This window comes from Amblyraja radiata, chromosome 16 (assembly GCF_010909765.2).
Source record: "Amblyraja radiata isolate CabotCenter1 chromosome 16, sAmbRad1.1.pri, whole genome shotgun sequence".
Lineage (NCBI taxonomy): Eukaryota > Metazoa > Chordata > Chondrichthyes > Rajiformes > Rajidae > Amblyraja > Amblyraja radiata.
The window spans coordinates 27,477,300-27,504,426 of NC_045971.1; the positions used below are offsets into that span (position 1 = coordinate 27,477,300).

The following is a 27,127-nucleotide window of genomic DNA, read 5'->3' on the forward strand; positions in this document are numbered from 1 at the left end:
GAGTGGGCATTAACTTGAAATGTTAACTTTTCAGTTCATGGAAGTTGAGAATTCCTATTTCTTTTCTATTTTTCAGATATTTAGCTTTTGAATTATGAACTGAATATAACCTTAAATTTATAGTTTTACCATTTAAAGTGAAATTGGGAAGAATTAAAAGTCAAGTATCTCTCCTGAAGGCTGTGATTTATTTTTTAAGTAAATGGGTGCTTAAGTCTGAGATTGATGGATAAGGGAGTCAAAAGTTTTGGTGCTCAATAATCTTGAATGGGTCAAATTGAATGATGCAATAAAGGTTGAACACCTAGTCGCTAATGTTATCGCTAATCTTTGATCAAAATACATTTCAAGTTTTTCTAGGAATCTCCCTAGTCCATTATTAGCTCGGGGTTGCCTGAATCTTTGGATAGGAAGCGGTCTATTGGTCTGGTAGGAGCAGAAGACTGGGACTAAAATGTATGCAGGCACTTCGGTCACCCTGATATGCATCTGGACTCGGCTAGTGATATCAGTTGGAGTACAACACTTGTTTAATTCTACCCGTGCATGTGGAGCACATTTGAACACTTGAAGCCAGTCTTAATCAGAGGCTTAAGTCTACTTGGTGCTTATTAATTTTGGTCTGGGGCCTGGTTAGGATCTTAATTAACCTTCCATTGTTAGTGCTGATCCCTTCTGTCATTTGCATGCAGCTTGTGATCTGTAATTCTACCTCCAGTCAAATCCTTCACATTGCACCCCACGTAAACTTTTCCTGGGCTTTTGTGTTGAAGTTGAATCATTCTTAGTGGGCCATATAAAGTATGACACAGACCAAAGATAGACACAAAGTGCTGGAGCAACTCAACGGTTCAGACAGCATCTCTGAGGAAAATTAATAGTTGACGTTTTGGGTCGGGACACTTCTATTGACACAAGTTGTCAGGATCTAACCATTTTAAAAAAATACTGTTCTTGAATTTCTTTTACTTGGCTACTTTAGTAATATAATAATATCTAACTGACTCTAGATAGCATAAATTTGGGGTTCCTTGTTAAATTATGAATTCATCTTTTATTTTCTGCGTGTGAATCCATAAAACTGCTTAATGTAATATCAGACAGGTGTTTTAAGACTTTGTTAACTGCATATCTCTGCCTTCAGTGAGGGTTGCACAAACCAATTGTTATTGCAATGAAAATAGCCATTGATCCTTGGTCATTGGGATCAACAATTTTATTGTCCTCTTTGTTGCCGTTCAAAAGTTAGCAATGTCCCAGTCCACAACATCATCAATTAATACATGGTACTGCTTTAGGTAGCATGAGCAAGTCTCTGAACAAACATGTATTTATTGGCTTGCGTTCTGTGGTAACATTGTTTTGATGTTGCGTTTGGGCATAATCCTGAAACGGTTCATGAAGTATTATACTGATATTAAATCTTTCCACAGCCGTTCATTGATTCGAATGGATTTAAAGAAATATCTAATGTTTACTATTGTAAAATTATTACAGGAACATTTCTTCTCTTGCTCTTATTAATATTTGTAATGCAATATTTCAATGTTTGTGGGCGAGTGTGTATTTTGGAATTGGGTGTTACAAGGCCCTGCTGACCCTTGGGGTCTTGCTAAAACTGAAGGGCCTGTTAAAACCGAAGGAGCCTGTTCAGGGCTGCAAATTTGAATCGAAGTACTGCACAAGGTTACTTGAGCCACTTTTGTTTGGAAGTGCAGCAGCTTACCAGTGGTAATAAATCATGGGACAAATGTTAGCCCAAGGTCATTTGGTACAGGACCAGTATTAGTGTTTACTCAAGATGAGCTGAGAGTTGAACTTTGAGATTAGTCTACCCTTATCATTTGTATGTGTAGTATGCAAATTTCATCAAGTTGTTGAATTAACCTTGCTTGTACATAACCTAATGAAAGCTGGTTCTTGCCCTTGACTTTATTCAAATGTGATCTGAGGTGATGAAGCAGGCCTGGGGATGAAGAGGGGAAGTGGCTGAGCAGTAGAATAGAACAAAAGTAAAATGTATTTTCTACAAATCTGAAATAGTGGTGGTTACACTGCCCTCCATAATATTTGGGACAAAGACCCATCATTTATTTATTTGCCTCTGTACTACATAATTTGAGATTTGTAATAGAAAAAAAACTTGTGGTTAAAGTGGCTGTGCACATTGTCAGGTTTTAATAAAGGCCATTTTTATACATTTTTGGTTTCACCGGCAGTGTTTATACATAGTCCCTCCCATTTCAGGGCACCATAATATTTGGGGCACAGCAATGTCATGTAAATGAAAGTAGTCATGTTTAGTATTTTGCTGCATATCCTTTGCATGCAATGACTGCTTGAAGACTGCGATTCATGAACATCACCAGTTGCTGGGTGTCTTCTCTGGTGATGCTCTGCCAGGCCTGCATTGCAGCCATCTTTAGCTTATGCTTGTTTTGGGAGGTAGTCCCCTTCAGTTTTCTCTTCAGCATATAAAAGTCATGCTCAATTGGGTTCAGATCGGGTGATTGATTTGGCCACTCAAAAAATGAAAATTTTTAGCTTTGAAAAACTCCTTTGTTGCTTTAGTAGTATGTTTGGGATAATTGTCTTGCTGTAGAATAAACCGCCGGCCAATGAGTTTCGAGGCATTTGTTTGTTCCTGTGCAGATAGGATGTGTCTATACACTTCAGAATTCATTATGCTACTACCATCAGCAGTTGTATCATCAATGAAGATAAGTGGGCCAGTACCTTCAGCAGCCATACATGACCAGGCCGCAACACCCCCACCACCATGTTTCACAGATGAGGTGGTATGCTTTGGATCTTGGGCAGTTCCTTTTCTTCTCCATACATTGCTCTTGCCATCACTCTGATATGTTAATCTTCGTCTCATCTGTCCACAAGACCTTTTTCCAGAACTGTGGTTTGAGCACATCTAACAAGCTGTTTGAGAGCGCCTCCTGCTTGCCAGGATTTCTCCATTGGTAGAACCTGTTCTGCCCAAGAGCAAGCTGGCTTTAGACCTGGTAGAAGCTGTGCAGATCAAGTCCTTCCCACTACCAATTTAGAGGATGGCTTCCAACATGCCCTGAAAACTGGTGGTGTTCTCATCGATCTGTCATCAGCTGATGACACCGTGTGGACACATTGTCTGTTGCTGAAAGCTTCCAGAATCTTGAAGTGCCAAACCAGCATGCGTGCCCTCTCATCCATCCTCAGCAACTGTAGATTTAGGGTAGTAGTCGCATTCTACGGCCCCCGGGCCGAATGCGGCCCATAACCCAAAATCATCCGGCCTGCAGGCGTATATATATTTTTCATGATTATCCGGCCCGCCAACTTTCATCATCTCCGGTACCTCCCAAGGCCACGGCGCCTAGGCATAGTGACACAAGGCTGCCTGCGCTGGTGGCCACAATGGCTGAGCCGCCGAGTGCCGACCTCTGGCTGTTCTGCATCTTGCGCAAAGCCGCTGGCACGGCTGCGCACCTTCTGTGTCTGGGCTTCAGTGTCGGGATGAAAGATCCGCTCTATGATCTTTGGTCGGGATCGGGGTTGTCAATGGGCCAGGGACGAGTGAGTATGCGTGGTGTCCATAAAGGGGCGGGATCCATGTGTACAAATGATAGATGTGGCCCGCCATCCGCTCACAGACATGCGTCCTGGCCCCTATGCAGAACAAGGTTGCCGAACCCTGATTTAGAGTCTCGCTTGGGAACCAGGGAAGCTCTGAATGATGGTCTCCCCCAAGGCTCTGTCCTAGCTCCCCTACTCTTCAATATTTATATGAGTGACATGCCAACTACCTTGCCCAGGAAGTTTGCATATGCAGATGACCTTTCCCTTGCCTACCAGGGTGCTGCCTTTGAGGATATCAGCAGAGTGCGAACACAAGACTTGAAGGGGATGGAGGAGTACTTTACCTTCTGGCGACTTCGCCCTAACCCATCGAAAACAACTGTCACTGCCTTTCACCTCAGCAATCGGCTCGCCAATGCAAAGCTCCGAGTGTCCTTTTGTGGTAAGCCGGTGAAGAATGAAGAATTCCCCAAGTTCCTTGGAGTCACCCTGGATCGAACCCTCACATGTTGTGAACACCTGAAGAGGGTGGCTGATAAACTGAAAGCAAGAGTCAACATCATCTGGAAACTTGCAGGCAACAGCTGGGGATCCAATGCACACACCCTCCATACCGCAAGCTTAGCCCTAGTCTACTCAACAGCCGAGTTTTGCTCAACAGCTTGGGCTAATAGCTCCCACACTGCAATGCGGGTCATCACAAGGACGCTTAAAGGGCCTGTCCCACCAGCATGCGACTGCATGCGGCGAGCACGACCAAACGTGGTGGCTTGAGGCATAAGGCCTCGCGGGGCCGGTCCCACTTCCAACCGCGGAGCCGTCTGGAGTTGTGCGGGGCTGATCCCGACATCATACTCACCAATCAGCTGGGCAGGAGGCGGGCCGACTGAATTTGGACATCGCACGGCGTCGGGCGGTTACGTCATCACGCAACGGCATGCCGGGCGGTGACGTCATCGCTCAATGCCACTCGCTAGCCGTACGCCCGTCGAGGCGCTGCGTACGGCCTCAATGCGGCTGTGGGCCAACAGGCCGTTGCCGCATGGTATTTTTGGACAGTGTCAGTTTTTCGGAGCCCCGCGCGATGTCCGGACCAGCCCTGTATAGCTCCATACGGTTCCTGCGATCGAAGTAGGACTGGCCCCGCGAGGCCGTACGGCTCAAGCGACCACGTTGGGTCGTGCTCGCCGCATTCAGTCGCATGCTGGTGGGACAGGCCCTTAAGTCAACACATTTGCAGTGGCTCCCTGTCCTCTCATATCGCCCCTCCCAGCATACGCAGAAAGGAGAGGATGTTGAAAGATTGGTGCACCATCGAGGCTAACCCTGACCTTCCCACCCATGCTGACTTGAACAACCTGCCCAACATGCGCCTGAAGTCCCGCAAATTCTTCTGGTCTTCAGTTAAATCCCTGGGAGACATTGACTCTTAAGACTGAGTGGCGCAGAACCTGGAAAGGTGCCAACACCAACAATGGAGAGGTCATCACAGATCCCACAATGAAACCACCACCGGGTTTTGACCTCCATCGCAAGCAATGGCTAACCCTGAACAGAATCCGCATCCTCCATACAAGAACAGCCCATCACCTGCATAAGTGGAGGATGACAGACAGCCCTGCTTGCGCATACGGACATCCAGACCAGATCATCCCACACATCGTGAATGACTGCTCACTGAGGCTTTTCACTGGTGGCATCAAAGCCATCCACCCAGTAACTGACGACAGTGGGTGCACTGTAGAAAGCATTTTATCAGGATGCAGCACAGTATGGTTTGGGAACAGCTCCATGCACGTCTGTAAGAAATTACGGAAAATTGTGGACGTAGCCCACACCATCGCACAAACCAACCTCCCTCCCTGACTCCATCTACACTTCACGCTGCCTCGGCAAGGCCACCAGTATAATTAAAGACAAGTCTCACCCCGATCACTCCCACTTCTCCCCTCTCCCATTGGGCAAGAGGAACAGAAGTGTGAAAACATATATCTCCAGTTTCAGGGATAGTTTCTTCCCAGCTGTCAACAGGTAACTGAACCATCCTATCACCAACTAAAGAGCGGTCCTGAACTAACATCTACCACATTGGAGACTCTCAGGCTATCTTTAATCGGTCTTTACTGGACTTTATCTTGCTCTGAAAGTTATTGCCTTTATCAGGTACCTGTACACTGGACAGCTCAATTGTAAGCATGTATAATGTTTCCGCTGACTGGCACGGAACAAAAAGCTCTTCACTGTACCTCAGTGCATGTGACAATAAACTAAACGAAACTTTTTTTTTCCTTTCCTGTACCCCCTTGGACTATCATCTATTTTTTCACCTCCTTCCACCCTTCACTCTACATTCCTTCTTCTTGCTTCACAATTTGCAACCCATCAATCCTTTTGTCACATCTCCTATCTTTTAATCTCTGGCCTTTGTCCAACCATCTGTCTATCAAAAAAAAAACCCTCACCTATATCTTATGCTTGCCAGGCTTTGTCCTGTCCCCCTCTCTTAGTTTTCTTCTCCCCCGTCAGGCTGAAGAAGGGTCTTGACCCAAAACAGCACGTCCATATTCTCCAGAGGTGTTGCCTGACCCATTTAGTTACTTCACCACTTTGTCTTTTTTTTGTAAACCAGTATCTGCAGTTCCTGGATTCTACACGCTGGTTACCCGTGGCTGTGCTAAAAATGTATTGGGGTGCGCTTTTGTGCTTTAATGACCATTTATTTTCATGTTTGCTCCTTTAATATCTTGCATTTGAAATGGGTGTTTTGTGATTGTCTTATGCTAGCCACGATGATAATTATGAGACGGTTTTTAATGTTTGCTGGAACGAGGTAGGAAATGCAGCCATGATCTCATTCAGTTTAGAAGTCCTTTCAAATGTAAGGTTAATGCAAGGTTCTAGAAAGTTAATTCTATAGCTGGATGTAATTATTTTATTTTTAGATTATCATTTGTTTTGGTCCCTCACTCTCCACTAACGCGAGAGAACGATTTCTCCAATCAGTATTAGATTAATTGTTTTCGGTCTTGCTGCATAACATATCATGGCATTTTGGTTTCTTGCCACTTTACACAATTTACAAGAAATCTATAACAAGCAGGATGTACTAAGAATTGTTCAAAATATCGACCTACAGTTCTACAGAATTTGATGTAATGAATCAGTTGATTTTAGTACACCCATCTAATATTAACTAGAATTTTATGTAGTCATATGGAAAATGTGTTTTAAAAGGTATTGGTGTTTAAATTTTATTGCAAAACAACCATCTGTATTTACACCTGAGCCTAATAAAGAACGGTGCTATATTTGTGGCTTTGATGATGCAAAACCACATAGCAAATTTCCATGCTGCTCAATATTGCAGCTATCATAATTCCAAGTAACCAACATGGGGTGATTTGTTTGCAGAGCCTTTGAACAGGTTTTTCTTGCCTGATCTTGCTTGGGAGTGTCTCGCTGCAGTACCTGAATGTCTAATTTTGAGAACCTGAACCCTGCAAGCCAGAATGTTTAAGTGTCAAATGTGATTTGTATCGATCGTGATGGATCAAAGATTTTCTGATTATTTCAACCAAGGTTACAGAAGTGGGCTTTCTTCTGTTCTTTAGTGTGCAAATACTGTTGAGTGACATGTGTGATTAATGAGGTTAGTGCAGAAAGGTGAGCAGAATTCTTGGATTTGGTGATATCATTGCCACAAGGGATGGAGGAAAAGTAAAAGCAATGGGTGCAATTTTAATGTTATATTCTTCCTAGAATACTAATCCTGATTTCACACACCAATTATGTAATTATTTGTTATTAAATATTATACTCCAGTGCATTAAATAAAATTGCTGTACTTGTACCAGCTGGGATTGTCCCCATTACACACTGTTCTGGTTCAGTGTACCTCTCCAAGCAGTTAATGAGAGGTCTCTGGGTGCATGGTAGCTTTATACTTGCTGAATAGGGTATAAGTTTGATATGTTTGATATGCTTCACAGCACAATATAACGTGTTCATGCTGGGCACTTAGAACTGAGTTGTAAGAGTTACTTAAAATAAATTAGGCCATTAAGCCTGTCCAGTTTAGGCTGATGTTTTGCAAGAACTTCCCAGTTGGTTGAATTCCTTGGTTCCTTTTGCCTGTGTTCTTGTGAAGTTTTGCAAGATATTTATCCAGTTGTTTTTGTTTGAGATTTGCTGCTTCCATATTTGTCCATTTCATTCCCAATCATAACGACTTGCAGCATGTAAAAATATGTGCCCATGTCTCCTCGGCATTGTTTGCCAAAATTGTGGAATCTGTTTATGGTTTTCAACTTTTATTGCTACAATTTCCAGGCGATTCATTTACTTTGGCTAAATCCTATATGCATTTGAACACTTCTTCTCTGGGGAAAACATCCCTCGGTCCTTCCTCTTTTTAATTCTTAATTCTTGGCCCCATTCAGCCTTTCTCTTCCCATATCTAGGCTGCCATTCTTCAAATGTGTGCTCAGTTGACAATCATTTACTGTATTCTAACAGTTTTGTCACTAAGTTCATAAAGCTATTCTTCTTGTCATGTCGCTACACTTTTCCAAGCCACTGCATAACGCATAAAGCTATTGAAAGTTGTAGTCTTCTACACAATATAGGCCGGATTTGCTCAGCAAGGTTCCAGCTATAAAACACCAGGTGACTGAATCCAGCGACGAGGGAGAAATACTTCACTCATTTTTTTTCTGACTTTCCCCAGACCACCCAACCCCAATGGTGCTGTCTTCTCTCTCCTCCAAATCCTCTTCCCTTCTCAATAAACTTTTCTTTCACCAACTTTTCTGCCTCATGATGTTTCAAGAGTGTAGTTTGTTGAAGGGCTTTGGCTAGAAACTATCTGATTGTGAAATGACTGTTACCTGACGGGCAAAAGCTCCTGAGCCCTAATAAGGCATTCAAATAAGATGAATACATTTGGAGCTATTCACTTTTTCTTTTGTGTAAAATAGTTTTGCTGAATTTAATAGCAAACATTGTTTGCTGATTTCAAAAGATCATTAATAGTCTATATGTTCTAATCACATAGTTTACTTACCAGTACAATATGTATTTGTAATTGTACCCTGTTTGACCATCATACTTCTCCTGCTTTCCTTTCCATTTCAATTTTGAACATATGCCAGCAGATTCTGTGTAGATCTGTTCTCTTAGCTCAGACTGTCTGTGGCAACTCCTAGCATCTGGTAGACAAACTTCTGGTTCAAATCCAGTTCTGGAACATAAGCAAACTAGTTTGGTCTGAAAAGTGGTGTAAATTTAGTCAATTTATACAGTGACTTGACCTAATTCTTATTGCCTGTTAATCTGTACTGGATTATAGAATATTACGTGATTTTAAAAAAAAGTGGTTCAAGGGACTTTGTTATCCTTTTCTTTCAAAATATAGTTACTGGAATTATGTGATTAAACAGTTAATATTGCAGACTACAGTTAAGCAATGCCATTTTTTCATTATCCTCTAAATTTAATTTAAAACTACTTCTGTTATAATTTGAAAACTAGCCAAAAGTCTTTCAACTAATTTGTGTTAACTTTTTCCACAGTAACAGAAGAAAAAATCTGAGATTCATTTCATCTGCCTTGTGAATACCTGCAAAATTGTCAAGCTGGCGATGTCAAGGGTACCGAGTCCTCCACCTCCGGCTGAAATGTCAAGTGGGCCTGTGGCAGAGAGCTGGTGCTATACCCAGGTATGCAAGTCCTTCTGAACAGTCCATTCCCATGTTTCTTGGATGTGAAAGTGGTGCCAGCATATATTTTGTCACCTGATTTCTTATGACCATTTTTGGACATGCTTGTTTAGTCCGTAAATTGAATGTGATTATGATGTTTGGTGGATTACTTTTTAAAGTTGAGCAGTATCTTTTTGTTTGCTATTTTTACTTAGTTCTTAGTGATTTATACAAGGAGGATGTTTTCATGGGCATTTGCCTCATGTGGGAGATTGTTATTCTTCATGGGTGTATCAAATGAATGCATTGTTTGTAAGCTTTGAGAATGAATGTCGTATTACTGTTGTTTGATCCTGGCTGTTTTAAGTAATCAATAGACAGTTATGGTTTAACTAACATAACCAATTAGGGACCTTCTGCTCCATGTGATATTTCCTATTATAATATGTAGCAATGTTACAAAATTTTGAGATTTTAAAAATCAAGTCTGTAATTTATCCCATCAGATAAAGCATAAAAATAAGTTTAATTTGACACCTAATTCACTTTCATATCTCAAGTATTTAAAAAGTTATGGCCATTTTCATACTCGGAAATGAGCATCTTGTTCCCTATTGATTTTCTATGGACATAACAAAAAAGTTGTGATCGTGAACAGTCAAAAGCCCATAACTTTCTTAAAAATTAAGAGAACTGAATGAAATTTTCAGTTATCATAGATTGAAGCATTCTGAAACAAATATAAAATAATCTTACTTGGATGACCTGAAATTAAAGCATTTAATTAGTTAGTTACCTAATTGTAGCTAATTTCAGACTTCAATTACTAGATCTAAACATCTATCCATTTCTTAATAAATGATTAACATTTTTAAATAGCCTAAATGTCCAAATAATATTCACAAATAATTCACAATAAAACATGATTTTTAAATCTCATTTACATTAATTTATAGGCCAAATGGAAGGAATTCAGTGTTCAATTGCTGTAAATAAATGCCCATTTAAATCAGCTTTCCAGTGGGTCCCTGTGGAACGCGCTGGTTTAGAACGTTCACATTGCAGTAGATTTGTGCCCTCAAATGCCCAGAAAAATACTGCGCGATATAATGGGGCCAAAATGAGCTACTCGCAATAGTAAACTTTGTATAACGGGATCTTTAGAAGCCCTTTTTAATGTAAAAATATACAACCTTCCTTCAGTTGTCTGCTTTATGAGACCCTGCGGTTGCTGGCGGTCGCGGGTTTAGAGATTGATTTTTAAACTACTATAACTATTATTCAAGGCCTTTAAACCTAATAATAGCTTTTGCGACGGGGTCTTCCAGCGATTTTTCGTTAATAATTAACTAGGCTGAACATCTTCGATTTGAACAGCCTAGAGAAAATCGCGTTTTAAACCCGCCCCCTCTAAACGGCGCCAAAATCGCGCACACCCGTAGCGGCAGATTTTCAAAGACGCTTCAGGTAGGCTTTGCAACATACCTATAATATGGCACATTTGCAGTCGGACGCTGAGTCTTTAAATTGTAATGTAGCATCCCGAATATAAAGCTTTTCATTTTCTGTTTGTGCTGTACCCAGACTAGTCAGGCCGAAGTCAGCATGGCTTTGTGAAGGGGAGGGCTTGCCTGACAAATTTGCTGGAATTCTTTGAAGAAGTAAATAGCAGGACAGACAAAGGCGAGGAAGTAGATGTTTCCCTTGATTTTTAGAAAGCCTTTGATAAGGTGCCACACTGGAGGCTGCTAAGGAAGATGAGAGTCCATGGTATGAAAGGGCAGATATGAGCATCGATAGCAGGTTGGCTGGATGGCAAAAGGCAAAGAGTGGCAATAAAGGGGGCATTTTCTGGTTGGTTGCTAGTGACTAGTGAAGTTCCGTAGGGGTCGGTGCTGGGGCTGCTGCTCTTCACATTGTAAATTGCTAAATACAGATCAGAAAATACTAGCGAAAACTTTGGCAAGAAGATTAAGTAAATACGTTAATAAATTAATACATTCGGATCAAACGGGGTTTATACCCAAGAGACATTCGTTTAATAATTTGAGGTGCGTTTTTAAAATAATGTACTCATACAGAACTAAAGAGAAGACTTATCAATTATTTCATTAGATGCAGAAAAAGCATTTGACCAAGTAGAATGGAAATACCTTTTCACAGTACTGCAACATTTTCAGATGGGAGAGAATTTTATTTCATGCATAAAATTATTATATGATAAGCCGACTACCAGAATACTGACCAACCACATACTTTCTCCGAAATTTCAGCTATCCAAGGGCAATAGACAGGGATGTGCATTATCACCCCTGTTATTTGCCCTTGTAATTGAACCCTTAGCGGAAAGTATAAGAGTACATCCGAACATTAACGGCTATAATACTAAACACTCCAATAATAAAATATCATTATATGCAGATGATGTGTTATTATATCACCAATTCCCAAGTTAGCATTCCAAATATATTAAATCTTATAGAGGAATTTGGTTCCTTTTCATGATATAGAATAAACTGGAACAAAAGTGAAATTATGGCAATAAAACCTCAAGAGCCGACACGCCTTTTAAAATTTCCTTTCAGAATTGCTACAGAAAAATTTAAATATCTGGGTGTTCAGGTAACCAGAAAATATACTTCTTATTCAACGTAAACTTCCCGCCTTTAGTTACTAAATTAAACGTTCTTATTCAATTCTGGAAAACACTTCCGATGTCTCTAATAGGCAGAATAAATGCTATAAAAATGATCTTCCTCCCACAAATTTGCTATTTATTTCAATCAATATACCTACCTAAATTTTTTTTTTTTAATCTTGATTCTCGGATTACAAACTTTATCTGGGATTATAAAATACATAGAATTCATATACGACATCAATGCAAACCCAAAGAAACAGGCGGATTGGCTCTCCCCAATTTCTTATACTATTATTGGGCAACGAATATTAGAAATTTAATGTATTGGCTGGATAACGCATGCCAACAGGTAGACTGGTTAATAATGGAGAGAGAGGATTGCTCGCCTTTTAATATAGGCTTTTAATAATATTCTTCTCTCCCCAACAAAGTTGAAGAACACACTATATGATAAAAATCCGATTATTCACAACACTTTACGAATTTGGAGATGAGTAAAATCAACTTTTAAACTAAGAAATTTATCTCTTCTTTCACCAATAGCTAATAACCCTTCGTTTAAGCCATCTATTATAGATAAAATGTTTACTTATTGGGAAAGACTAGGAATTAAAAAACTTGGAGATCTCTACGAGATGGGAAATCTTCTGTCATTTCAGAAATTAGTCGAAACCCAATCTGAAAGGTAATCAATATTTTAGATATCTTCAAATTCGAGATTATTTGAAAACATATACCCATGACTATCAAACTCTGCTGCCAGATATATTAGACAAAGGTATGAATAGAAACTCAGAGTCAAACAATCTAACATCATACTTGTATAATACCCTGCTAAATATAGATATTCCATCGTCAGACGCAATTAGAAGAGACTGGGAAGAGGAACTAGGCCTAAAAATTTCCAAAGACAGATGGGGAAAAAATCTTTTATATATACACAATTGTTCGATACACAATAGACGCATTTTAATCCAATTTAAAACACTGCACAGACTCTACTACTCAAAGACTAAACTGAATAAGATTTTTTCAAATGTATCTCCTATTTGTGACAAATGTCTCCTTCAAGAAGCAACTATAACACATTCCTTTGCCTCTTGCATCAAAACTACATAACTTTTGGAAAGGAATTTTGAAATTTTCTCAAAAACATTAAAAACAAAACTGGACCCCCATATGGAATTGATCCTCACTTTTTGTTTTTCTTTCTGTTTTTGTCTTTTTATTTCTTTACATTTTTCTCATTTCTTTTACTTACTCACTCTTCGACTACACTTATTTGGTAGTCTAGGGGTTCTATTCTTACACATTCACTTTCGCTTTCATTTTTTCTCTTTCTTGCTTTTTCTCTCTTTCTATTTCATCTTAGCTAAAAATTTAAGCTGTACAATAAATGTATTATGTCATATGGCCGCGGTTTATACTTGCACACTGCTTCTAATAAAAAAAACTAACACAAAAAATAAAAAAATAAAAAACATTGTATATTAATAATTTGGATGAGGGGATTGAAGACTTTGTGGCCAAGTTTGCAGTTGATACAAAAATAGGTGGAGGGGCAGGTAATGCAGAGAAGGCAGGGACTCTGCAGATGGATGTGGATCGGATGGGAGAGGGTGCAAAGAAATGGCAGTTAGACTATAGTGCAGCAAAGTGTGGAGTCATGCATTTTGGTAGTAGGAATAAAGGTGCAGATTACTTTCTAAATGGGGAGAAAATCCAGAAATTGGCAGTGCAAAGGGATTTGGGAGTGCTGGTGCAGGATTTACAAAATGTTAATCTGCAAGTCGAATCGAAAATAAAGAAAGCAAATGCAATGCTAGCATTTATTTCGAGAGGGCTTGTATACAAAAATAGGGATGTAATGCTGAGGGTCTATAAAGCGCTGGTCAGGCCACATTTGGAATATTGTGAGCCATTTTGGAAGCCATATCTGAGGAAGAATGTGCTGACTCTGGAGAGGGCCCAGAGGAGGTTTACAAGAATTATCCCAAGAATGAGGAGGTTAACATATGATGAGCGTTTGACGGCACTAGGCCTGTACTCACTGGAGTTTAGAAGAATGAGAGGGGACGTCATTGAAACGTACAGAATAGTGAAAGGCTTGGATACAGTGGGTGTGGAGAGGATGTTTCCACTCATGGGAGAGCCAAGGACTAGAGGTCATATTTGTGGGACTCATTGGAAAGTCTAGGACTAGAGTTCATAGCCTCAAAATTAAAGGGCGTTGTTTTAGGAAGGAGATGAGGAGAAATTTCTTTAGTCATAGGGTGGTGAATCTGTGGAATTCTTTCCACAGAAGGCTGTGGAGGCCAAATCAGTGGATATTTTTGAAAGCAGAGATAGATAGATTCTTGATTCGTACAAGTGTCAGGGGTTATTGGGGGGGGGGGGAGGCAGGAGAATGGGGTTAGGAGGGAGAGATAGGTCAGCCATGATTGAATGGCGCGACTTGATGGGCCGAATGGCCTAATTCTGCTCCTATCACTTATGACCGTGAACTTATGAACAAAGACTCCGAAGTTGGTAGGTTGGGAATTTTTGATAATAGCAATGACAGTTGGCAAAAGGGTCCAAATTCTAACCCCTACAGCAGATTTTCAAACATCAATACATCATCATAGGCATTAAGGCATTAGTGAGGGTGTCAGATTATGGGGAGAAGGCAGGAGAATGGGGTTGAGAGGAAAAAACAGCCATGTTTGAATGGCGAAGTAGATTTGATGGACCAAAGTAGACTTGGTGGCCTAATTATGCTCATAGAATTTATGAACTTGTGTACAACTGGTTTTCAACATCTCTAGTTGCCAATTCAGAATGACCACTTAGTCCAGCAGGTCCCAATTGTAAAAAAAATGATGCATTGTCGCATTCACGACACAGAAAATTTAGAAAGAAGAACTAATAGCTCTAAATTGTTGCAGCTGATTTGAATGTCAGTTTGGGGCTTGGAAGCTAATTGCCCATGTTCAGGTAACCATGTCATTTCTGAGTCAGATGATTTGTTGAAGAGGTTTACCTCTAATATCATTGTTTCAAAAGAAAGCTGTCAATTGATATTGAAAAATATTCTGCTAACACAGCATGAGAAGCTCATTTTTAAAGATTTGATTTGATCAATTTCCACCGGAAGATGGTTGAATATTGTCATTCCATTATTTAGTTTGGTTCGACGCAATTTGCTGAATGGTACGATATTTAGTCATTGTAGAACATGAATGTTGTTACTTGTATAGATTAAAATTCCCTGTGAATGAACCCTAGTCTCGAGCTCGGTTTCTCTGTTAATGGCACAAATATTTAATCGTTAAATATTTAACCATTAAAGCTTCATACTAAAATGCAATTTCAAACCTGTAATATCTGGACCGAGCTGTCAAACAACTGTTCTTATTTCTGTGTCAATGTCCTGTAAATGTCAAGGAATGAATATGCATACAGGGAATAATAATGCCAAAGCAAATCCAAATATGCTTTTCCATTTTTTTCCCCAGCAGCTTTGCTTGTATTAAAAATTAAGACAAAACTTTGGCTTTTGCTTGGGTGCAGAACTTGCATATAACTTGCAGGCTGCATCTGTGCAAACAGAAACAGATCTGTGGGATCAAAAACCCTTTGTGAGAAGGAAAGAAAAGCCTGTCAAGCTGCAGGGGAGGGTGGTGGATCGGGGAATGTCTCTGACCATGGCCATGGGGATAAGCTGCAAACAAAGTAGGCAGGCTGAGTTATTATGCAGTTGGAGAGTGCGAACGTGGACTAAAGAATGTAAGCGTTGTGAAATGCAGAATAGGAAGACATGTCCAACAGGTTAGATTAGGCATATCCTCCACTTCTGGAGAGCAAAAAAACCCTCTGCTGATATCCCATATGGATGACTGATATGGCGGAGAAATTAAGTAACCTGAAGTTGTAGTATTCAAAATTGATTCCAGAAGGCGGCACAATGCCAGTTGTGGATGATATGCTGTTGCTGTAGCTAGTATTTGGATAGACTGTGACAGTACAAAAAATACAACCCAATAAGTGGAATGGAGAATTGAAGAGAAGTGAAGTGAAGGGTAGCCTCTGCGGATGGAACGTAGGCGCTTGATAAAGAGGTCACCTAACTGGAGTTTGGTGAATTGACCTCATGATACTGACACTGGTGCATCAAATTGAAGGAATTTGTGCTTCATCTGGGATGACTGTTTTCATCACTGGATGGTGGAAGGGAGGAGGTGAAAGGATAAGTGTTGCATTGCCTACCAATCCAAGAGAAAATGGTATGTGAAAGGGGTGGTTCATGGAAAAGAAAGTGGACCATGAAGTCTCAAAGGAAATAATCTCCTGTGAAATGCTGAGAATCTCTTTGAAGGTGGCTGAAATTGTGGAGAATAGATTGTTGAATGCAGGGGCTGGTAGGGTGGAACATGAGGACCAGGGGAACTCGACCCTTCTGTCCTGGAGAAAAGGGAATGAGCGCCAAGGCTTGGGAAATGGTAACTAAATTCATCTGTATATCAGCTGTCCATCTGTGACATTAGCTCTCTTTTTGTCCCCTTTTTATCCCTCTCAAAGTGAAGGATATGCTTTCCTGCTCTGCATTTTGCAACTTCTATGCTCTCTTATCAATGTTCCTGCTCTCTAATTGCTCCCTTTGACCAGATGGCCTACAGTGCCCTCCATGATGTTTGGGACAAAGACCCATCATTTATTCATTTGCCTCTGTACTCCACAATTTGAGATTTGTAATAGAAAAAAAATCGCATGTGGTTTAAGTGCACATTGTCAGATTTTATTAAAGGCCATTTTTATACATTTTGGTTTCACCATGTAGAAATTACAGCTGTGTTTATACATAGCCCCCCCTCATTTCAGGGCACCATAATGTTTGGGACACATGGCTTCACAAGCGTTTGTAATTGCTCAGGTGTGTTTAATTGCCTCAATGCAGGCATAAGAGACCTTGCAGCCATCTAGTCTTTCCTCCAGTCTTTCCATCACCTATGGAAACTTTTATTGCCGTTTATCAACATGAGGACCAAAATTGTGCCAATGAAAGTCAAAGAAGCCAATATGAGACTGAGAAACAAGGGATTAAACTGTTAAGAGATATCAGCCAAACCTTAGGCGTACCAAAATCAACTGTTTGGAACATTATTAAGACGAAAGAAAGCACTGGTGAGCTTACTAATCGCAAAGGGACTGGCAGGCCAATGAAGATCTCCACATCTGACGACAGAAGAATTCTCTCTATAATAAAGAAAATTCCCCAAACACCTGTCTGACGGATCATAAACACTCTTCAGGAGTCGGGTGCAGATTTGTCAATGACCACTGTCCGCAGAAGACATCATGAACAGAAATACAGAGGCTACACTGCAAGATGCAAACCACTGGTTAGCCGCAAACATAGGATGGCCAGGTAACAGTTTGCCAAGAAGTACTTAAAAGAGCAACCACAGTTCTGGGGAAAAAAGGTCTTGTGGACAGATGAGACGAAGATTAACTTATATCAGTGATGCCAAGAGCAAAGTATAGAGGAGAGAAGGAACTGCATAAGATCCAAAGCATACCAATTCATCTGTGAAACACGGTGGTGGGGGTGTTATGACCTGGGCATGTATGACTGCTGAAGGTACTGGCCCACTTATCTTCATTGATGATACAACTGCTGATGGTAGTAGTGTAAATTGCTCATTCAAACCTTCCCCCCACCCCCCCACCCCCAGGTCTAGTTTCAGTCAAAAATCACTGAGTCAAGCACTTGGACAACTAATCTTTATTTTGACAAAACACAATTACAGTTCAACTACTGTACCTATCCCACCGCGGGTTCGATCCTCGTATCTGCCTGATCAAGCCCTGTAGGCCTCGCACAAACAGACACTCCAGAAGGTCACACAGTCCCAACCAGAAGATCAGCGCTGGACATCGTGGCAGCGGACTTTTATAGGTGCCTGGATCTCGAGGGGCCGAACCACATGGGGGTAGTCTCTGAACAATCCAATAACAGTTATCGATTAACCCCATACATAACAGACATTTCCCTAACCCAATAACACAGCAGCTTAATACATTGTATTCAAACAGGACTTCTCAAGGAAGCCAACTTACAAACATTTACCCTGATCTGCAAGAAACCCAGACAAGGCTCAATACCTCATCCAATCAACACTCGGTAAAGTTGAACTCTGCGACATTATTTACAATTATTTACAAGGTGTATGTCTGGTTTGCAGCCATCCAATCCATTCTTTGCATATTGCATCTAATTGGCAGGGTCTGCATATGTTCTTATTCTTTTCTTGCAACTTGTATCTAGGCTCTAGACACACTGGCAGCACTCCGCACGCAGCTTGTCCCAGTTCTGCAGAGAGCAATTCCAAATTGACCAAATCTCCCAGCAACCCTTAAGCTTTTACCCCATTTTAAAGTCCTAGCCTCTCCAATTTGGCCAGGATTAACAGTAGCATAATGAATTCTGAAGTGTATAGACGTATCCTATCTGCTCAAGTTCAATCAAATGTCTCAAAACTCATTGGTCGGCGGTTCATTCTACAGCAAGACAATGATCCCAAACATACTGCTAAAGCAACAAAGGAGTTTATCAAAGCTAAAAAATTGTCAATTCTTGAGTGGCCAAATCAATCACCCGATCTGAACCCAATTGAGCATGCCTTTCAATATGCAGAAGAAAAAACTGAAGGGTACTAGTCCCCAAAACAAGCATAAGCCAAAGATGGTTGTAATGCAGGCCTGGCAGAGCATCACCAGAGAAGACTGGTGATGTCACAGACTTCAAGCAGACATTGCATGCAAAGGATATGCAACAAAATACTAAACATGACTACTTTCATTTTTTACATGACATTGCTGTCCCAAACATGATGGTGCCCTGAAATGGGGGGGACTATGTATAAACACTGCTATAATTTCTTCATGGTGAAACCAAAATGTATAAAAATGGCCTTTATTAAAATCTGACAATGTGCACTTTAACCGCATATGATTTTTTTTTTTTTCTATTACAAATCTCAAATTGTGTAGTACAGAGGCAAATAAATAAATGATGGGTCTTTGTCCCAAACATTATGGAGGGCACTAACTTTACAGTATCTGCAGTCCTTTAAAATTTCAGTGCTAAAATTCAGTTCATTTTTGAAATTTCACTTTGTACGAATTGAATTTCCTCCAGGCTTTTTCAGCTCGCAGAATTTGAACAGCTTAAGTTGCGGAACAGGAATGTGTGCGGTACTGTTGAATTGCCAAGTGTAGCATGTTTTTCATGAGGCAACCAATGACAACAATGTTTTCAGTGTGACCACTGAGAAAATTATAAGAACTTGCATATAAATCATAAATACCTTTCAATGGATAACTAATTTGTAGAAGCTAAATTCTTGAGGCACATAAAACAAACACCTTTTACTTTTATGACATGACATATTTCAAGATGTTGCATTGAATAATTTTAAGTGTAGTAACAGAAGTGGAAATAGAAGTATTAATGTTTTTTTTTCAGCAGTAATATCCAGAACAGGTAGATAGTAAATGACCTCTTTGTTTGCTTTGGGTGGAGTTGGTTAAGAAGTATGAGCTCAGATTACAAAATAAGTTATTAACCTTCAATGGGTCATTGCAACTATAGGCCTGTAGCTCAGCATCTTTGATAATGCAGACGTCTCAGATCATTGCAATGGTATTGCAGCCTAAATTACGAGCTCAGACATTTTGTCTCTGACCCAGTGGTTGGTGCTGCCAACTGATGCGAACTGTTGCCTCTGGATTTATTTGAAATGACTTGCTTTGGAGTTGAGTTCATACAGGGTACAAAGTCATGAAGTTGTGGTCAACAGAGAGCTTTTTGGCTTCAGTCATAAATATTTGAGCTGGATTTGTTGAATTGTTTGATTTTGTTTCGGAGTTGATTGTGTATTATGTTAGAATCTATGGATAGTATGCTAATTTGTTAACTTTTTCAGAGGTGCTCTGTCATTGGGATATATAGCCCGAAGAACACGGTAGTCTTCACGTGTTAAGTACACGTTTCTAATTAAGCAAGGATCAACTATTTTAGACCTGTAATGGAAGTATTTCCTTCAATATTTGTCTTTCCAATTTATTTTTCTTTTTGCTAGATAAAAGTCGTGAAGTTCTCCTACATGTGGACGATCAATAATTTCAGTTTTTGTCGGGAAGAAATGGGAGAAGTTATCAAGAGTTCAACTTTCTCGTCCGGAGCAAATGATAAATTGAAATGGTAAGCCTGGAACTCGGTGATTTTTATTTCATTTGCAAAAGACAAAATTATTGGAAATGCTTGAAGCAAATAGACACATAGATACTCCATTATATTGTGTCTATATTGATTTGTATTATCATTTGATGCATTTTTGGACTACATAGCTCAAAAAGCAGAATTAATTTTTCACAGATATGAAAGCCTTGGTCCTTAATTTAAAACTTCCCTACAAACGGTTTAGATGCGCTGTTGGACCATATTTCATGAGCTTCTTTGAACCTTTGTGCATAATCTTTTAACAACCCCCTGTAATATCTTGCAATTCTTTAAAGCAAATTACTATTTTTGTATTGGAATGAGAATTTAGTTAAGATACTCCAGATTTTAAAATCAGCAAATCGACCCCGCATTAGCCCGCATTGCTGCATATCTGCAAGCACGTTTTGTGCTATCTTTTGGCTTCAAGTTGGCTACTCAATTCTTTGTGCAAGAAGAATAGAATATGTGCTGCACTTGGAAGATTTGTGTTCAATGACTGCAGTTAATTGTCTAGGATGCATCATTGAAAATGTGTGTTTAAACATTAGTCTTTTCCCCTTGTAAATTTGTGCTAAAATGTAGCCCAGATGGACTGGGAACATGTTTTTAAAGGCCTCTAATGAGAACTTTTTGAAAAAAATATTAATTGAAATTCAGTGTGTAAGAAGGAACTGCAGATGGTGGTTTAAACTAAAGATAGACACAAAAAGCTGGAGTAATTCGGCGGGACAGGCAGCAACTCTGGAGCGAAGGAATAGGTGATGTTTCCGGTCGAGACCCTTCTTCAGAAACTTCAGATTAATATCATAATTGATATTCAACTGCCTGACAGTTAAAGCTCATGAAATGGATAACAAATTCATATCAAATATTTAAAATGTCTAGGTGATAGCATATGTCTATACATTTTGTAAATATTCTGTTTACTTTTCTTTCCAATGTTCGTCTGTGTACAATGATCCTGTTGGTATTGGACCAGTTTTCAGATTGGAAAAAACAGTTATTCATTGCTTCCTTTCATTCTGCTGCTCTGGAATAAGAAGTGAAAGGAGGTGGTTTCAAGAAAGACTCTATTTTCTCTTGGGCTTTAGTATAATTGTGAAGACCAGCATTTAATGCCCATGTTAGTTGCTCTTCAAAAAATATTGATACTGTTGTAGTCCTTGTGAAGGATTTCTATGGTATTGAGCATTACACAAGTGCTGGAGTAACTGCGCAGGTCAGGCAGCATCCGGGCAGGGAATGGACAGGTGACATTTCAGGTTGCGATCCTTCAGTCCTGATAAGTCACCTGCCCATCACCTCCACAGGTACTGCCTGATCCTCTGACTCCACTTGCACTTCATGTTTTTCTCAAGGTTCTAGCACCTGTAGTTGCTTATTATTCCTGCGGTATTGTCGAGTAAGTTTCAAACTTTGACTTTGCAAAAATGAAGAGATAGTAATGTTTTTTAGAGTAGGATTGTGTGAAACTTGAGGAAAACTGTTCTGCCCACTGCTGCCCTTGTCGTGTGAAGGTGGTGGTGATAGTTGTGAAGATTGGTAGTTTGAATCAATACATATTGACAATAGATAGTGCAGTGCTGGTGGTGGGAAGAATAGGATGGCCAATTCAGTGCTGAGCTGAGAATTGGAATCAGACAAGCAATGATCAGGTATGGTCATGGTTAGTATCTTGTAATTGGATGAAAGTCTGGAATCCTGGTGGCGAGATATTCACTGCAGAATGGACAGTTGGCTTTTGTTCAATGGTTATTCTGGTGATGATGGGGAATTTGGTCATGATAATATCAGTGAATATCAATGATAGGTGATTGGACTGTTGTGGGAAATGTTTATTGGAAGTATTTCACTTGATGTCAAGATCACTAAATAGTGAATTACTTGGACACTTCAGAAGCACTAAATATTTTTGATTATTGATCATTCAAAATTCAGTTTGTTCAGCATATTAGATTCAGTTTAAATGTCAGGTAATAGGGGTTATTGTGATGGAAGATGGTTGATGGGGTTCAAGGGGGAAATTGTTATATTCCAAGTTACTGAACTTTCCAAGAATGATCAAAGGGTGAATTGTAAGTGGAGTCTACCTAATTTGTGGGATGTTGCAATTTTTACGTTCTCTGAAGATGGATTTTGGTCTAAATCAGTCTTTTTAAAGGACAATCAAATAAATAAATAACTAAATAGATTGAGCATGTGTATTGATAAAACTGTTCATTATTGTTCTGCCAGTGTTGAAATCTAACACAGCTGGAGTAGGCGATAGCACTGGTATATGTGTAGTATAGAATGCTATTCGGGCCTCACCAATGTAACTTAGACTTGGTGCACAGTGATTGACACTGGGGTTCGGTATTAACTTTGTTTGCCAATATTTGCACTTGTTTTTAGTTAAACCTAAAAATAATTTACAGAAAAAAACACTTCCGCTTATTTATTATATATTCCTGAAATATTCCTGATATATTCCTTTTTGCACTTGGATAATCGAATAATGAACGAAAAAGCTGGTTGTTCTAACCTTGTTCTCATGGAAGGGGAGCCAATCTAATGAGAAACAAATGACACAAAGTGCTGGGGTAACTCAGTGGGCGAGTCGGCATCCCTATAGAACATAGATATGTGACGTTTCAGGTCTTGTTCAGATGGGGTGCTGGTGAGGAGGAAGAAAGCTAGGGGCAGGACAAAGCATGGCAGATAATGGATGAATACAGGCAAGGGTGGGGGTGATGTCTAAATGGTTGGACAAAGCCCAGCGATGGAAAAAGATGCATGACAAAAGAATTGAGTTGCAAATTGCGAAGCCAAAGGAAGGAATGTGGGGGGGAGGGGGAGAATATGAGGTGAGGTTCCTCCAGTTTGTGTGTGGTATCACTCTGGGAATGGAGGAGGCCCAGGAAAAAAGCTCAGTAGGGTAATAGGAAGGCGAGTTAGAATAGTTAGCAACCAGGAGATCTGTTGGGCGAATCATTCATCAAGTCTTTGGTTGGTCTTGTCGAAGTACAGGAGGCCACAATGGGAACACCACCGAGTGCAGTAGATGAGGTGCACGTGAACCTGGAAGGACTGCTGGGGTGCCTGGATGGAGGCGATGGAGGCGAGGGAGGAGGGACAGGGACAGGTTCACAACCTGTTGTTGCAGGGGAAAGTACCCGGCGAGAGGATTGTTTGGGTGCGAAGGAATTACTGAGGAGTCGCGGTGAGGGATGTCCTAGAATGGATAGCTACATCTTGGGAGCAGATTCGGCCGAGACCGAAGCTTTGAGAGTAAAGAGCCTGTCCCACGAGCATGCGACTGCATGCGGCAAGCGCGACCTAACGTGGTTGCTTGAGCCATACGGCCTCGCGGGGCCGGTCCCACTTCGATTGCCGGAGCCGTATGGAGTTGTGTGGAGCTGGTCCCGACATCGCGCAGGGCTCTGAAAAACTGACACTGTCCAAAGATTCCGCGTGGCAATGGCCTGCCGGCCCGCATTGAGGCCGTCTCGACGCTGTATGTCACGCGCGAACTTCCCGCGGATTTCGCTTGAACTTCACGTCAACTCGTACGGGATCACTCGACCTCCGCGCGGCCCTCGCTTCCGGTTTGGTTGCGCTCGTCGCATGCTGGTGGGGCAGGCCCTGTACGGGGATCACGTGACCTTCTTGCCGCATGCAGTCGCATGCTCGTGGGACAGGCCCTCAAAGGATTGCATCTTGCAAGAGGCAGGGTGAGAGGAAGTGTCGTCCGAATAACTAGAAATCATAATGTCAGACAGCACGGAAATAGACCCTTCACTCCAACTTGTTCATGCCAACCAACCTGCCCCAATCTACACTAGTCCCACTTGCCAACGTTTGGCCCATATCTCTCTAAATCGTTCCTGTGTATGTACCTGCCCAAATATCTTACATTTTGTTATAGTATCTACCTCCTCTGGCAACTCGCGCCATACCCACCTCTGAAAAAGTTGCCCCTTGGGTACTGATTAAATCTTGCCCCTGTTGCCTTAAATCTATGTCCTCTGGTTCGTGATAACCCTCCTTTGCGTGAAAGTGCTTCTAATCTCGTTCACCTCATGATCTTGTATACCTCTATACGACTATGGAGTCGATAGGCTTGTAGTAGATGTCAGTCTAGTCTGTTCCCTCTGATAGAGAGAGAGATCGAGAAAGGGAAGAGTGGTGTCAGGAATTTGAACATTGAATTCTCCAATTTTCGGTAATCTAACAATCCCCATCCCCTTTCTTTCTTTCTTTCCCCCCCCTCTATATGTACTCTGTCTTGACACTCACTTTTATAAGAATCAACAATTGTTTAGAGATGCTGCATTGAACCAGGCTCCTTGGTCCACGCTGGCCATCATCACCCATTCTATTCAACATTTTAACTGTTCAATGAAACAGTGAGAACTCACCTCAAGAAGTCTAAAAGCTTTACAAATTCCACAACTGCACTGCAACAGGATATATTTTTGAGAATTTTAGCTGTATTCCATAATTGTTTTGAAATTTCACTTTGGGATATTTGCAGGATTAACAGTCTTTCTTAATTTTGCTTGTCTATATATTTAAGTATTCATACTTACTGCTAATCTAAGTGACTAATTAAGGCTAGTAGAGGCACAAAGGTCAGTATTGTGAGTAGTTCTGTTTTCAAGGCATGAAACGCGTACCAATTTTTTTTTGTTTAATCTTGGCACCTTGCAAACATTTTTTCTTTGAATTCACTCATTAAGCTTTTCACAACTATGAATAATATCTGAACATTTAAACTGGACATAATCTGCCATGTAGTGAACTTGAACAGTGTCAGAAAGAAAATGAAGTGATTGGCAATAGGAAGAAAACTATAATTGGAGTTTTGGTCCAGAGCTTTGGGGTCAAATTGGATAAAAATGCTCTGAGGAAGAGTTGGCATGCTTCTCAGTTCATTAGGGCTGAGAAGCAACCTTTCATCCAAATTGTTGCAGTGTTCCAAATCTCCCAAGTGCCGCACAAAATTACAGGGGGAGAATGGTAAGTACGATAAGTCCATTGTAAAATATTATATAATTTGAGGAGAGGAGCAAACTGGAGATACTTAATATATTTATAGACATTTGTTTACTTGTCTTATTTTAGTAACTGTTTGGGGATAGTTGCTGCACCACAAATTATTTCAAAGTTAACTACAAATAGTTAAATAGCAACATCCACGTCATGGCCTGAAGTGCAAGACAGAATTGTTGAATAATAGAATTACTTAGAATGAGAGAGAGATTTTTCAAAACGAGTTGTATTTATATTCTATAGATATAGATATAGTTAAGATGTAGTCAAGCTGAAGAGAAAAAATGAGGCAGGCCAAACCTGCATCTAAATGCTTTTTAAATTTTTTTTAGCCTGTATGTGATCATTCATTTTCTTTTTAACATATTTCATTTTTTATGTATATTTAAGGTGCCTCCGAGTGAACCCTAAGGGTTTAGATGAGGAAAGTAAAGATTACCTATCACTCTACCTGCTGCTAGTCAGCTGTCCAAAAAGTGAAGTCAGAGCAAAATTTAAATTCTCCATTCTGAACGCAAAAGGTGAAGAAACTAAGGCAATGGGTAAGTGAAGTGACAGTATACTTCAGATACAGGAGTAGCATTTAAATGCGGTTCTATATATTTGTGCAAACTGGTCTAAGTTAACAACTATTAATGACCAATGTGTCCCCAGCTCTGTGCTTTCTGGCCTGACTGGCCAGTCCTTTATTTTTTGTTTAAAGAAATATTTTCCAGAGTTTTTGGATTGTCTACTTATCTTCTGCTTGAGACCTGAGTACTTGGAGAGGGGGAGGGAAAGAAACAGGTTTACCAAGTCATTGCCTGGTATACAGTTTATTTAAGATTTCCAAAATTAATGGATATATTTTTATTTGCTCACTGATCAGACATAATTAATTTTATTAAGTACTTTGTGCTTCTCTTTCTGCATTTGCTGCCAATAGGAACCGTATGCACTCCAGCAGTAACAGCTTCCCCTTCTCCCATCTACCATAAAGAAAATACGAAATGTCTTGCTATCATTTGGTTTGCTTCCTATTTTAAATTAGATTTACAGGAGTCATTGGTGTCCAAGTGAAAATGCTCACTTGAGTCATGGAAGTTATAGCAAATATAGTAAAGACACGGTGCTCAAAACTGCAATAAAAAAGACAAGCGGCAACACTCCATTAACCTTCGCTTCTGCAACTGCAGAAAAATTGCTGAGACAGGTAATGTGGCCTGAGCTGAAGGACATATTAATTAGGATTCCTACATAGATTTGGTCATTAGCTGCAGAAATCACCAACTGAATAATGAATTGCTATTGGCACCATTTGCTGCAGCTGTTTGTACCAAAAAAATTAAGAGATATAACTGTACGGCGAGGCTTCCAACTTAAGTTCTGATCTTGCAGATGTAGCTGCAAGTTTGGTGGTACTTGGAGCCACATCTGAATTTTGTATTTGCGTATGAAATAGTAAAACCTCCACTCATTTACAAGTCTGCATTTGCTACATGGCCCGTCAAACAGAAAGCAGCTTTTTAGTTTTACATGTAGAGATTATTTGAAGGAAGGAACATTAGATAGTTTCGTTTTCTATAAAAATATTCTAAGGTAGAATAAATGTAAAGGTGTCTTCTTCTCAGCTGGTGTATATATGTACTGTACTTCCCATTTTGAATAAAACTTTAGTATATATTTTTAGAGCTAGTCATGGATTTTGAGGAGCTGAAAAAATTGTTAGAAGTTTAAAAAGATAGTTAACCCATTCTGAGAGCAGGTGAAATCTCAATTTGATTCACGTACTGGAGTTACTGTTGGTTTGCAGGATCGAAGTGAACAGTTTCATTCTGGGGACACTTCATTTCTACAGGATTATTCGTTTTGCATGCCTATGTGTGATTTTTTAAAAACAATATAAATGACAGGAGCAGAATTGGGCCATTCGGCCCATCA

General features: G+C 40.2%; 1 protein-coding gene across 3 annotated transcripts in view; it reads left to right on the top strand.

The window, feature by feature from the left end:
- The window catches only part of LOC116982075 (speckle type BTB/POZ protein), a 107,548-nt gene that overhangs the window by 40,837 nt on the left and 39,584 nt on the right, over window positions 1-27,127 (top strand). For all 3 annotated transcript variants that reach the window (XM_033035368.1, XM_033035370.1, XM_033035369.1), the window contains exons 2-4: window positions 9,138-9,284; window positions 20,031-20,152; window positions 25,598-25,749. In XM_033035368.1, the coding sequence (XP_032891259.1) occupies window positions 9,207-9,284; window positions 20,031-20,152; window positions 25,598-25,749 (352 nt within the window). In that variant the 5' untranslated portion in view covers window positions 9,138-9,206. The remainder of the gene's footprint in view (window positions 1-9,137; window positions 9,285-20,030; window positions 20,153-25,597; window positions 25,750-27,127) is intronic.